The following is a 13518-nucleotide window of genomic DNA, read 5'->3' on the forward strand; positions in this document are numbered from 1 at the left end:
ATACCAGAGTATTAGAAAACCAAAAAACCCAAAAAAACCAGAAAATCAAAACTCAAATAGACAAGTTTTGTTGGGTAAATCTCTATTAAGAAGCATCCCTCATTTATGCGTCTTGTTGCTCTAAGAGGTAAAATCCCTTATCCACTGATGAACGTTTTTTAGATAGACTAACGCTTCTTGTTCAGTAAGAAATCTAGTGAGGGTATAGGGCATAACAGAAGCGTAATAAATCAATAGAGATGAGAAAGAGTGCAAAGAAATATTATTAAAATAAATAATTTCTGAAAAAATTTATAAGCACCTTCCCTTTTGAAGTTTTGCTTGCCTGTCATAACCAGCGACTCTCTGGTGAACAACTTTTTCAGCGCTTGGGTTTAATTGAAAAACACATTTAAAAATTTTGGTTGTGGCCTAAGGCCAAAAAATTTTTCTTAAAAAAATTAAAAAATAAGTAAATAAACAAGTATGTAACAAATAAAAACAACAAAAAAATAATCCTACATATATATTTATATACATCACGCGAGTATACCATGTACTATTACAACTATTCTTGAAAAATTTACTTCAAGAAGAAATGACGTTGATATATGACAATATAACCTAATGCGGTGAAAACAATAGCTTCCTAGCCGGGTAGTTCCGAAGCAGTTGTGTTATTATTAAAATCATCAAAAGGCAGGCAATTAACAAATCACATGATATATTTCTAAAAAAAAAACAATCGCCCCGACGTATGAAGCATGTTTTTTATCCGTCTCTAGTTTCGGTTTAGTGCGTCATAATTACATCACCATATTTGGTCATGCTTATTGACGTCTGTGCGTGATTAGTTAACACGACTTTAAGTATAAATAGGCGTGAAAATAAACTCCAATCATTATCACAACTCGAGTCCTACTTAACACACAAGTGTTTAAGATAGAATAATACAGATACATCACTTTAGAGGAAAGAAGAGCATATTGAACACAAGTGGTCAATAAGAATTAATCAGAAATACAAACATATTCACTGATTTATAAACATCGTCAGCTTCGAATATCGAATACAGAAGCAGTATGGAGATGAAAGTCGTAACACTTGGCTTGCTAGCTATGTTAGCATCTTGTTTCTCAGCTCCAACTGGTGGTGATGATGTAACAGTCGGATTTGTCGTAAGTTTTATTTTTTGTTTAAAACTCTTAGAACTATTTTTTCCGTAGGTACATCATAGTTTCGCGTATTTTTAAACCTTCAAACAGCTTTATATACATTACATTATCCAGTGAAACTGAATTTTCTCATTTTCCTTAAGACCTTTGCTAGTTATATAAAAATCAATAAAAAAACTGCTTCAAACAAAAACTAGAGCACTAAGAAATAACACTTAAGTAAGAACATAAATAGTACCCTTTATCAATTTCTGTTGGCACATAAAACAATTACGTCATTCTTGGAGATAATTATAGCCTAGGTAAACATAATTTAAGATGGCGAGCCAAAGACGCAGGAATGGGATTAACCAAAAACAAGCATATGTTTATGAAATGTCTTCTTTTAGGATTACCTAACCCGAAACGGATATTATCAAGCTCCGGACGGATCAATAGGAGCTCTGGACAGTGAAAAAATATTACAAAACTCCATCATGTCTCTACAAGACTTTGCTGGAATACCAGCGACAGGAAAATTTGACGCAGAGACTAAAAAACTTGTTCAAACACCCCGCTGTGGAATGCCGGATATTTCAAAAACGTTAAAAACGAAAAGAAAAAGAAGGTTCACATTGCAAGGCTCCAGGTGGTCAAAGAATGTAAGTCTAATATATATTTTTGTCTCATGTTTTTCTATTTTTTGGTGCTTCATTATTATGATAAATTCAGTTATTTCGAAACTGTACTTACATGGGAAACACATCTCTTTTTAACAAAGAAACTTACGTAGTTTTTGTTATTTTCTGTTATTATTTTTCATTGTAGAAATTAACTTGGAAATTAGAAAACGACAACAATGATGGGCTTACACGGGCACAAGTGGAAGCAACCTTACATAAGGCTTTTGGAAAATGGCAGGCTATCACAAATATGAAATTTACAATGCTTCATCATCAGTCTACTGAAATCCCAGATATTGTAGTAAAATTTGTGATACGTTACCATAAGGACCCTTACCCGTTTGATGGAACTGGTGGCACCCTTGCTCACGCCTTTTATCCTCACAACAACAGGGGTAGGTTCCTTTTTTTTAGCTAAAGATAATACCTACACTATGGACTAAATCTAGCCTATATACCCTTACCTCCTGTTAGGTTTGTCCGGTGATGTCCACTTTGATGACGACGAGCAATTCACCCTTGGGAAGAATGGTCGCAATCTTTTATGGGTTGCTGTACACGAAATTGGACACAGCATTGGTCTGGAACATTCATCTGTTAAGTCTGCTGTCATGTACCCTTGGTATAAAAGCTTTGATGGAGATGATTTTGACTTAAACTATGATGACATTGTAGGAGCCCAGCATTTATACGGTAAGCCAAAGTTTGAGCTACAAACTTTTAAAGTATACTTCTTAAAGCGACGTAAAAATCAATATTAAAAAATTGTATTTAGGATCGAAATCTGAGCCAAGACCAACTGAACCTTCTGCCACTGCAAAGTCAACTCGCTCAACGACTACCACTACCACAAAAGAAGTACAATATGCTGGGTGCACCGGTGTTTTTAAGGCTGTGTTTTTAGACAAACAAAGTGGGAAGACATACATTATCAATAATGATAAAGTCTTCATTCTTAGCAAGTCGTTGAAATTGGAAAAAGGACCAGTTAGTTTAAATACACTCTTTCCTGGGCTGGACCGAATCGATGCTGTATACCGAAAGAACTCAAATCTGATTTTCTTCAAAGACACAAAGTAAGTTAACAGGTCATAACCGAGTTCACTTGCTACTTTTTCAGTTCTCCTGTGCTTTGTTATGATATCTTGGTGATTAAAAATTGAACCTGTTTCTCTTATAGATACTACATTTACGAAAGTGTCTCCAATCCAAGAAGAATCGAAAGCGGTTCCATCTATGATAAATTTAGTGGTTTACCAAGAACCGTAAAAAAAATTGATGCAGCTTTCATTTGGTCAGGCAATGGACGAACCTACTTTTTCTCTGGTAAAGATTACTACCGTTTTAATGAGAAAACTGGTAGAATGGATTTGAACTACCCTAAAGCTATTACAGGTGCATGGAAGAATGTCCCCTCACATGTTGATTCTGTGTTTGAATGGAGTAATGGTGTTACATATTTTTTTAAAGGTAAACTTTTTATTTATGAACCTTTGTGGCATTGTGGTAAGGTTCTAAAATAACCTTAAGGTATGCATGTTGTCTTCCGATGATCAATATTAATTCTCTTTAAATAGTTATTTCTGTTGTTTTCTTTTTAGGATCAAATTATTATCGTTTGAATAATCAATATGTCAAAGTGGAAACCAATTACCCAAGATCAATTGCTGCGGTTTGGACTAAATGCGGTGCGCCTTTGGTGGGTGAAGCAAGCAGTGGGAACTTAATCACGTCAAACATTTCATTGTTCATTTTTACTCTAATTCCTATTTTGCTTGCAAAATTAATGCATTAAGTGTATTAGAAATCCACTGATCGAATTATTAAAATTATACTTTTTAATATTCATTAACGACTAATTTCATTTTAAAAAATCTATTTCCTTCGACATATTTCGTAGAAAAGCAATTTATATACACTGTTACCAATTAAACTGATGTCTCTTGATAATTAATTTTAATTTTTTAAGGATTGATATTATTGTAAAATTAATTTAGGATATTGAATTAACTTAATTTATTGAAAATTTTACATTTTGTAAATAGTGTTATTGTGTTTTATTTATTTTATAAGCGCGTCCTATGTATTTTTTATGAAAATATATTTTCATAATTAAAGAAGATGTCCTTGTCATTTTCTGTCGAATTACCTAGCGTTTCATCATTTAAAACCTAACGCGCATTGTTAGCCAAACAAAATTTATTCTTTTGTTTCAAGGAATTTGATAAAAACAGGGGAAATTTTTTTAATTCATAACTGTATTAGAATACAGCGACACAATTATTTGTCGAGCGTTTTTTGTTCTCACTACTACCAAATAGAGTGAACGAGATGAGTGTGAAATAACACATTCTTTGCATAGCATTTTTAAAATCCAGCGAGGAGACGTTGTCTTAACTAACTCTAACATTATTAATAAGCAATCTACAAATACTACATAATAAAAATCATTTTCTCTATTTTATGAACTGTCAACAGCAGAATTGATGGAGGTAAAACAAAATATCTACTTTGTTTGGCGCAAACTTAACTTCTGCTAGTTTTTACGGTGTACGATATAATTAAAAAAAAATGTGCAAATATTAGGAGCGAAAAGACACAAAAGAGGAGCTTTTCTTAAAATCACCACTGACTTCTATACTAAGCCGTCTTTTCTCATTCTCCTAGAACTATTAGCATTACATGAAGTGCGAAATATAACTTTAAGTCGGTTGCGTGAAATTCATATACTCGAGTATTAGCGCGTATAAATAAATAAGGTTAATTTGTGGAGAATATGAGACGCAACAGCTATTGTATTGACATATGGATAAAAACCTTTGCCCTTTTAATTTCAAGATTATACCAATCAGTGTGATGATTTCGAGAAAAGTTCTTTTTTCGCGTTTTTTTATGACCTAAATTTTTGACGCTTTTTTAGATTTTAGTATAATCTGCAACAATCAGCAGAATTTAGAATAATCTGTTTCCACTACCTGAAAGTGTTTAGCACATCAATAAACATACATGTGTAATTAACCGAGCAGATACAAATATAAGGGTCTAATTAATACACCTCTTCACGGTTTAACCTGTTCACTCATTTTTGTAAATCATCAATAACACAAGCTTTAAAATTTTTGATAAATTACTTTCTCTCTCATTCAAAATTGCCTCTGGATGGGAAATTATGAAGTCACAATGACCATCCGATAAAAAAGATGACAAGACATCTTTTTTTTTATTGGTTAAGACAAAGATCCTTAAACAACATCTTTCCAGCATTCTCCTCCAAAGTGAAATCACGTAAAATGTAGCAAGTCATTCCTTCTTCTTCGAGAAAATTCACTTGATTTTTAATAACTGCATTTGAACAAGTGACTACAATGACAATAACCTCTTTACAGTTGCTCGCTCATTTTCTGTATTAAAAAGAGGAAGCAAATAGAGTGAATTTAATAAAGCTTTGACCATGGATATTTTTTATTTTCTGAAGAAATAATTAGTCTCCCGGTTTGGAAATTTAGTATGTTGTTGGCAGTAACCTAACGTAAAACATATGTGAAAAAATTGTAACTTTTCTTTTCAAAATTTTTCACAAAAAGGTTATTTCACTTTTCTCCATGGTCAGAGCCTTCTTAATTCATAACAGATTACTTCCTTTTTTTAATTCTTAATAAGTAACAAAAAAAAAGATTTATTCAAACAATGGTCAACTGAAACTGTGAACTCGTGTATTACTTGTTTACAAAATCACTCCATACGCTAAGTGTGTTGGAGCTGTACGAAGTTTGTTTATCTACGTTATCCGCAATAAATAGAAATGTTAATGACAGGGCGCAATAATCAAAATAAAATAAATATAAAATCATTTTTAATTTCTGCTTTTTGTGCCAGGTGTTGGATGAAATGGGATATAAAATCAGCAGAAGCGAATGTGTGAAGTTTAAAAGATATGCGGATATCGATGGTGGGTAGTCCGCGGTAATATACGGAAAATCCACAAAAATTGTCCTGCGTTTGTTATAGCATACTTTATAGTTAACCTTTTGACCCGATTTAATTATTTTTTCCGCTTGACTAAGGTCGTCTAATTCCGCCCCAACTCTATTTTAATGGAAGCCTGAAAAACCTCTGTCAATTCACTACTAATAGAAACCACCCCTCCCAACACTTTCAAAGTAACAAATGTAGCATAATAACTCCCTTGAGAAATGTCGAATTGTAAAATGCTATGTTTTTAGAAAATATAACAGGATAAAAAAATATGAGAGATGCGAGTGGACGCATAAAAATATTTTTTTCATCCGATGTATTTATTTGGAACTTTCCAGGTATGTGACTTGTTTATTTTTATTGTTTATAAACAAAGAAGCATACATATGCTTATTTTATAAGAACCTTTGTGTTTTAATCGGTAAGAGTGTTTATTATTTGTTGTTAAAATCACCACCACATTACCAATATGAAAGCTTTTAAGATAAAAAAGTTGCTTTCTTGTTCAAATGGTTGTTGCTTTGATTCGTTACTCTCATTTTAAACCAGTTTCTGCTGAAAATGGGGGAGGGGATTGTTGGATTTCACCACCCACTCACTACTATTTGTTACAACTTTTAAAATACTGCTCCAAGAGTGCTAAGACTGAGTGACATATACCTGTCAATTACCGGTTTACGGTAATAAATCCGCCCTGAAGAGTGGTACAGCCGGAAGTAACGCTTATATTCATATCCTGTGAAGCCTTGTGTCAATTAAAGTTTCTGTTGTGTAGATATGCCACCAATGGAGGAAGTCAAAAAAAATCTCTGACATCCGCATCTTTCTTATATAACATAATATATTTTTTATGTTGTATTTCTGCCAAATTTCATCAATACAGTTTAAGGCATTCAACAGTTAATTGAGTGAGGTGGTTAAATCCACTCCCCCAACCCCCAGAAAGTTTAATGCCAAAAATGCCCAGTGTGGAAGTAATTAATTAATTAATTAATCATGATACTATGATAATAAGTTTTTCAAATTTTTTCAAATATCTTTATATATCATAAATTTAAGATTTTATTCTTTTTAACTTTATTTTTATATCATTTTATTTTTTAGATGTCGACATGACGCTGGCTATCAAACCAAACGACTATTTATTGTTATCTACGAAAGTTATATGTGCATTTTTTATGGAGAAGCAAGTTCTCGAGTAATTATTTAATTAAGAGTTCTACTTTCAGATTTTAACAATAGTCCAGCGTCGGTTTAAACAAACATTTCTTTTTGCTTATCTATTATGTATGACAAGAAGTTTTTGCTTTCATTTTTGCAACTCGAGAACTTGCTTATAAAGGTATGTGGTTATGAGTACTTGTGGAATGCATAGGTTTGCGAGCGCTTCAGGTAGCGTCACCTTTGATCATGCTTTGGGATATTTCGAGTTAGGATGATAGGACTAAGGTGTTGGGGCCTTGCTTTATGCACTAGCTGGGGAGAATAAGATAAACTATTTTCTGGGATATACAGATTTGAACGTATACGTAGGTTAGGTAGGTTTGATGAGTGGAAGGTTTTTAATAAATTTGACGTAGTGACATTCGTTTAGATTTCGGTGTAAAGTTTTCGCTCCGTTATAAAATGATGAAAATAAAAGCGATTAAACAAAATTAATTTCACATTTTTTCTTAAAAAGATAATCGTCTGATCAATCACTGCATTACTTTCAAACAGGAAGTAGGATTGTTTGGAGGGTATATTTCTTTTCACTTGTGTTTTCTTGGTGCCCAGTACATCTTTAATTTTGAACTCTGTCATAAGGAAAGAAAAGGAAACGAATTTAGTTAGTTGATGCATCTGCATTTATCATTCATCTTGTCATGATTGTTTCGTTTGTTTAAAAAAAAATAGGTTAAATTGATACTTAAAGTTCTATTATTTGAGTGCGAGGTCAGTATTTTTCATTTAATTTCATCGTTGTAATATTAAAGTGAGCTTGGCGTATCCAATCATCAATATTTTTGACGAAACGGTTTTTATTCTCATTCACTGGTTGCAGCGTATTTTTCTACTTTCCTTATTTGTGTCGAAATTAATTTTTGGCTCATTGTTTACAATACATTTTTAGTAAAAAACTAACAAAAAAATGTCATCAAAATTTTAGTCGGCAAAAATATTAGTCATTTGTACATAATTCCGTGACGTCTTGTCTATTCAAAATTGTGAGCAAAATTTATTAGAAATATATCGGTTTAAAAAATGTTATTAAAAAATTTTTCTTTGGCAAAAAAGTGTTATTCCAACTTTTGTGGCAAATAATTCGCAAATAGATTGTTCATTTTTCGCCTTCATACAAAAATGTTACTACAAACTTTCAAATAATTATTTAACTAATACATAACAATACAAATTTAAAAAGTCGCGAATTTTTGTGCTGATTTTTCACTATGTGTTTCAGATGCGCTGAATGTGTTATTGTTCTTTAAGTCCGTGGCGGCTATTTATTCTGTGAGACATAAGTCCGTAATAAAGTTCTGTTAGTACGAAATTTGGTTAAACCAATCTTTTTTTCATATGTTACGCTTATTTAATTTCATTTTTTTTAAAAAGAAAAAGAACTTTAATATTAGATACACTTTTAACTAGTACAAATTATTGTAAATTTCGAAAAGTTTAAGTACGTAGTTAGGGCATTAAATACTGTTTCGGATAATCGAGACTTTAGCTATAAGCTAATTTTTCACTATATATTGTCACTCATGGCGACTTAAAATTACCAAAGTCGTGATGTGAACACCAATCCATTTTATGTACGTACGAAACCATTTGCTTTATAATTTTTAAATGTTGAAATGAAACTTCATACAAGTACATCCTGTTCATGATAGTTTGTGTTCTTCGCCGACACCACCTTCACATTATTTTCTTATTTCATACTTATGTTTTTCGGATGACTAAAATAGCCTTCACGCTCAGCGCGTTCTCGATTTCCCCAATGAAAAAACAACGATAGAATAATCCCTTGTGGCGCAAAGAATGTCTCATTTTTGTCCTGAGATCTAGTTTTGTTTACTGAGGTTTATTTACATCAATAAATTAAGAAAAGCATTCATCTCCCTTTATTATGATTAAGTACTTATTCTTTTCTTCTCTTGTGTTCTGTTTTGTGTTTAATTGAAAATAAGTCTAACGTTATTCTCCGAACGATTTTAATGTTCCAATGTTTTTTGTCTTGGGAAAATTCAATCGAAAGTTGTGCAGTAATACTTTTATTGTTAATTGTAAAAACATACACATAATTTTTAATTATACTTTAAAAAAGTAAATTTTCTATCTAGAAAAATCGCTTTTGTTGTCTTTTTTGGTCGTATCAATACGAATGTCACAAAATTATCTCCCGATTCAATTGCTATGTTTATTTCTAACAGAAAGAGCATTTTGTTTTAAATTTACTATCTAATGCAAAACTTACAAGTTTTGTTTTAGCTTCACGGTTTTTCCCTCCTAATTTATTATAAGGAAGGGTTTTTTAACCCAGTTGCGGAAACAATTCGTAAGCTTTGCTCATTTATTTTAATTTTAAAAAAAGATTAAATTTCAAAAGTTGTAATAAGTATCAGGTTTGACAGGAAGCAGGATGTTAAGGTAAAAAAACTCACTCGAAATGGGTTACTTAATTTTATACCAAATAATTTTTAGCTTTTTCTGTGAAAGTCAGGATTTTTGTTTTAATAGAGGGAGCGATGCAAACGGGGCGGTAGTTTAGGAGGCTAGTGTGTAAGTATTGCGGGTCACAACTTAATTTCCTTCAGTCATTTTCACGTAATTTGAATGTTCCACGGCATGATCTTCTTTGGCGCTATATTTTTATTAAGCGAATCACAATATAAGCAGAATGTGGATAGGGCTTAAGCACTTCGCGCGTAATAATAATCCACATGTACACAAATCACGTGCCTTCCTTCAATGCACAGTGTAACTTAACGTGTGAAACATTTGGTGAAAAGAATACGTCTCAACTGAATGAGAGGAATGACTTTAATTTATTTACAATGGAGCGGAAAAATCCTGTCCCGGTGTGAATAGATTTGAGTTATTCTAATCATTTAGTTAAGACGTATTCTTTTCATTAAATGTTTTGCACGTTAAGTTACACTGTGCATTGAAGGGATTTTTTAGTTTTTTTTAAAAAAAAAATGAGCAGAAAGCAAAACAAAATTATGCAAGACCCCTGCTTATTTTCATTGCATTGTTGTTAATCCGTTCTTGCAATCGTAGTTTCCAGTTGGTTTGATTCTACATTGTCAATCCAGTGTTGCTTGCGAGAGAAACTATTTAATTATCAGTTTTATGATTTCAGAGATCTAGACTTTGAGACACAACTTTACTTCTGACACATTATAGACGCACACTTTCACTGAGACTAATTCGTATATTATTGACACAGATTAGACTATTTTGATAGATGCAAAGACTTAGTAGAGATACGGCCAATTTGGCTTTCAATGAGACTATGAGACTAATTTGTACATTTAACTAGTTTTAGATGTGACGACTCATTAGAGATGCAGACTTTTAGGCTTTCACCGAGATTAATTTGTAGATTTGACTTTGATTTGACTAGTTTGATGCGAAGACTCATTACACTCATTTTGTTACCTTTACCTGGGGTGGGTCTGAACCACCGAATCAGAGAATTACTTGCTCAAAGTGCAACGCGCTAACCAACTGCGCCACTGATTCATAGGAACTAGAGTGAAAGAATTCATATCTTTTAAGAAGTGCCGCTTTCTCAAGCAATATTTTTATTTCGATATGATCCAAAGTCGGGTTTGAACCACAGCAGTCGGAGTCAGATGTTGCATTGTAACAACGCGCTAACCAACTGCGCCACTCGTACACAATGATAAAAACAAACATTTTAGTTAATAACGTCTTCAATATGGTTGAAATGTTGGACGTTTGCTAAGTAGAATTTTATTTAGTGTATAATTTTGCGAAAAGTAAATTATTATGTACGTTTATGTATTTGGAACATCAAATTGCATTACTGCAAAATTTGAACCAGGTAGGGCTCGAACCCACATCGGAGATATCTCCTGCTCTACCAATTGAGCTACTGGTTCTTCTTTAAGATTTCAACAGCTAAATCACAATAAGAAACGGAGTAGACTCTGTGATAAAGCATCACACTTTTTACTTTATAACCCTGCGAAAGGTTTCTTTAGCAAGGCGCAGGCAACAAAGATTTATATATGCAGCGTCCAGTTGTTTCCAATTCTCTGAATTACTCTAAATGCCATCTCGCTTACATAAAGAACCCTCAACAGCTCATACTTGAATACAGACTACAGACTACAAATGTCAGCGCAAAATAATAGTCGTTTGTTTTTGATTTGTTTTAAACAGATCAAAAACAATTATAAAGTTTGTACACATTACAAAGCAAACCACGTCCAGCGTAAATGAACAGTGTGATCTGTTACTGGATTATTTTTTCATCGGTGTTCTCTGATTCGGCAAAGTAAATGTCAGCTAGCTTGGCCGACGTATCATGCATTATGGCATAGACAATAATGTGATACAACAGATGAATTTAATGTTGGAAATGTTGTTTTCAGTTTTCGTAACGTGAAAATTACTACAAAAAGCACCTTTAATTCTTTAATACTTCATGAAATTTGTTTGACACTTTTCTACGGCATTGTATGTACGGCAAGAAAAAGACGGGCACATGGTGTTTACCTTCTTCATTTTCTTCTTCATTTTCTTTTTTTTTTCATTTTTTCTTCTTTTGTATTTCTGTATCTATTGAGTAGATTGTTTTCATAATTATAGTGCAAATGAAGTTGATCTTAAGTAATTGCTGATCGTGTAATTTTGATATCTAAAAACGTAATCGACATGTTGTGTTCCTCTTCAACAGTAAACTTGAGGCATTGATAAAGACTGTTAATGTCGATTCTTTTATTTTGTCCATCTTTTCCTGTTGATGTTCCCAAAGATGTCATTCATGTATCGAGAGAAAAGTCTGCATCATTTTTTGCGGTAAAATCAAATTTATTTAACCATTCATCATTTATAGTGCTAGTGGACTTTCTGTCGCAGGGTCATCAGTTTGACGGACGTAGCTATCCCTCATTCGTCTGTAACATTCCATTCTCACTGCATAATGTTAATATCTTCTCCGTCTACAGGTGGTTGTTTGCACTTTCCCGAGTAGAGAATGTTGGTACAATCCTCTACAGTTTTTGCTACGGAAAAATTATCTCATAGCAATCATTATCAAATAAATACACTTTTCTGAATCGGTTGGGAATAAAGCAGATACTTTGGATTACCAAATTTGATTGGGCAAAATTAATTATGTAATTTATTTTCTTGAAAATAAGTCCTTCCTGCAGTTCTATGTGTTCAGTTCATGTAACATTGTCAAACATCTATCTATCTATCAAACTTTTGCATTTAAAAGCTCCTGTAGTTTAAGATATGATTCTTATTACAAAATCCTAAAAGCAAAATCCTAAAAACATTATATATAAATAAAATAATAACATTAATAACAACAATGTAAGAAATTTCTACAAAGAAAGTTGACAAGTCTCATCCATTTCCTAAGCTTGATAAACTGACGAAGTCTTTTCAATCGCGACTTTTACCCACTTATGTCCAGTAGCCAAAAATCTCAATATTTATTGCAAAGTATTCATTTCACAACATGAGACCTATTCTTGATGATAATATTTACAATCAATCTATGAAAAATATACTTACCATGCGTTATCACCCAACGCAACGAGTGTAACAGTCAAACATTCACCAAAAAACAGATTGTTTTGTAGAATTCGACATTCCATCAAATCAAAAACATTTGCTCAGTTGAATCTCAGTGAGTGGTAAAAGCTTTTCTTAAAATAAGACGTGTCGCATTCTTTTGAATGATTAAGTACTCGCAATAAACTCTTGTACTGTTGTATTAGATTATTAAACATTAAAAGTCTCGCGGGACGCTTTTCCTGAAAACATTATATATAGATAAAATAAATTAATATTTCCCACACTATGTTTACACGATTTGGGTAAAGATCGTTAACTCACTCCGATATTTGAATATCGTGTGCACAAAAGAAATAAAACAAAGGGCGAGTTTGCAAGCAAACAGTAATGTATTCCGCTAAAGGAATTAGCTTCCTACCTTTTGAAACAAGTCTTTCGAATTAGCTTGTCCACATTACATTTCGGAATAATTTTTGTCCACAACGTGTGAAGAAGACCAAATGAAGAGAGTAGTGCAACGTAAATTAAAAATAGAAGTCTCGCCCAAAGACTGCTTAGCCTGTCTATAATAGGAAGATTTCTTTCGCATCGGGTTAGTGAATAAGTACAGCCCTGTTGTTAATAGAAACCGGAGACTGGGCTATAAAAGCTTGATTTGGGGATAAAATCTTTTTTCCCAGAGCACTCTGAGACAGACCATCTCACAGAGTTCTGGGATGAGAATGGAGTCTATAACCTACGGCGATTTTTTAAGCGCGCGGCAATTGCACCCGCTGTGCTAGCGTTTTATTCAAAATTAAGGACAAATTAGTCCGTTTTTATTGTGGTACTAATCTAATTCGTATTGACGTTCTAATGTCGCCAATATCTATGTTTGTTTTTTACCGATTCTAAAATACATTCGTGCTCACATGAATTGAATAATTATCTTCAATTCAATTATTTGGGGCAATAATCAATTATCT

At 32.7% G+C, this 13518-nt stretch overlaps 1 protein-coding gene across 1 annotated transcript; it reads left to right on the forward strand.

Annotated features, from left to right (window-relative positions):
* Positions 1-877: 877 nt before the first annotated feature.
* LOC130629277 (matrix metalloproteinase-17-like) lies at positions 878-3938 on the forward strand. Its single transcript, XM_057442424.1, has 7 exons — positions 878-1157; positions 1544-1795; positions 1962-2211; positions 2291-2509; positions 2592-2892; positions 2997-3286; positions 3418-3938. Exons 1-7 carry the CDS (start codon positions 1062-1064, stop codon positions 3609-3611), a joined length of 1602 nt encoding a protein of 533 aa, XP_057298407.1. The 5' UTR covers positions 878-1061; the 3' UTR covers positions 3612-3938.
* Positions 3939-13518: the final 9580 nt, after the last annotated feature.

Source organism: Hydractinia symbiolongicarpus, chromosome 15, assembly GCF_029227915.1.
Source record: "Hydractinia symbiolongicarpus strain clone_291-10 chromosome 15, HSymV2.1, whole genome shotgun sequence".
NCBI classification, from domain to species: domain Eukaryota; kingdom Metazoa; phylum Cnidaria; class Hydrozoa; order Anthoathecata; family Hydractiniidae; genus Hydractinia; species Hydractinia symbiolongicarpus.

What these genes read in the sequence shown, in the direction of transcription:
- LOC130629277 (XM_057442424.1), top strand. Translation starts at nt 1,062, where the DNA reads ATGGAGATGAAAGTCGTAACACTTGGCTTGCTAGCTATGTTAGCATCT. An exon ending in GCTCCAGGTGGTCAAAGAAT is followed by an intron (nt 1,796 to 1,961) that starts GTAAGTCTAATA and finishes TTTTCATTGTAG; the next exon opens with AAATTAACTTGGAAATTAGA. An exon ending in TTATCCTCACAACAACAGGG is followed by an intron (nt 2,212 to 2,290) that starts GTAGGTTCCTTT and finishes ACCTCCTGTTAG; the next exon opens with GTTTGTCCGGTGATGTCCAC.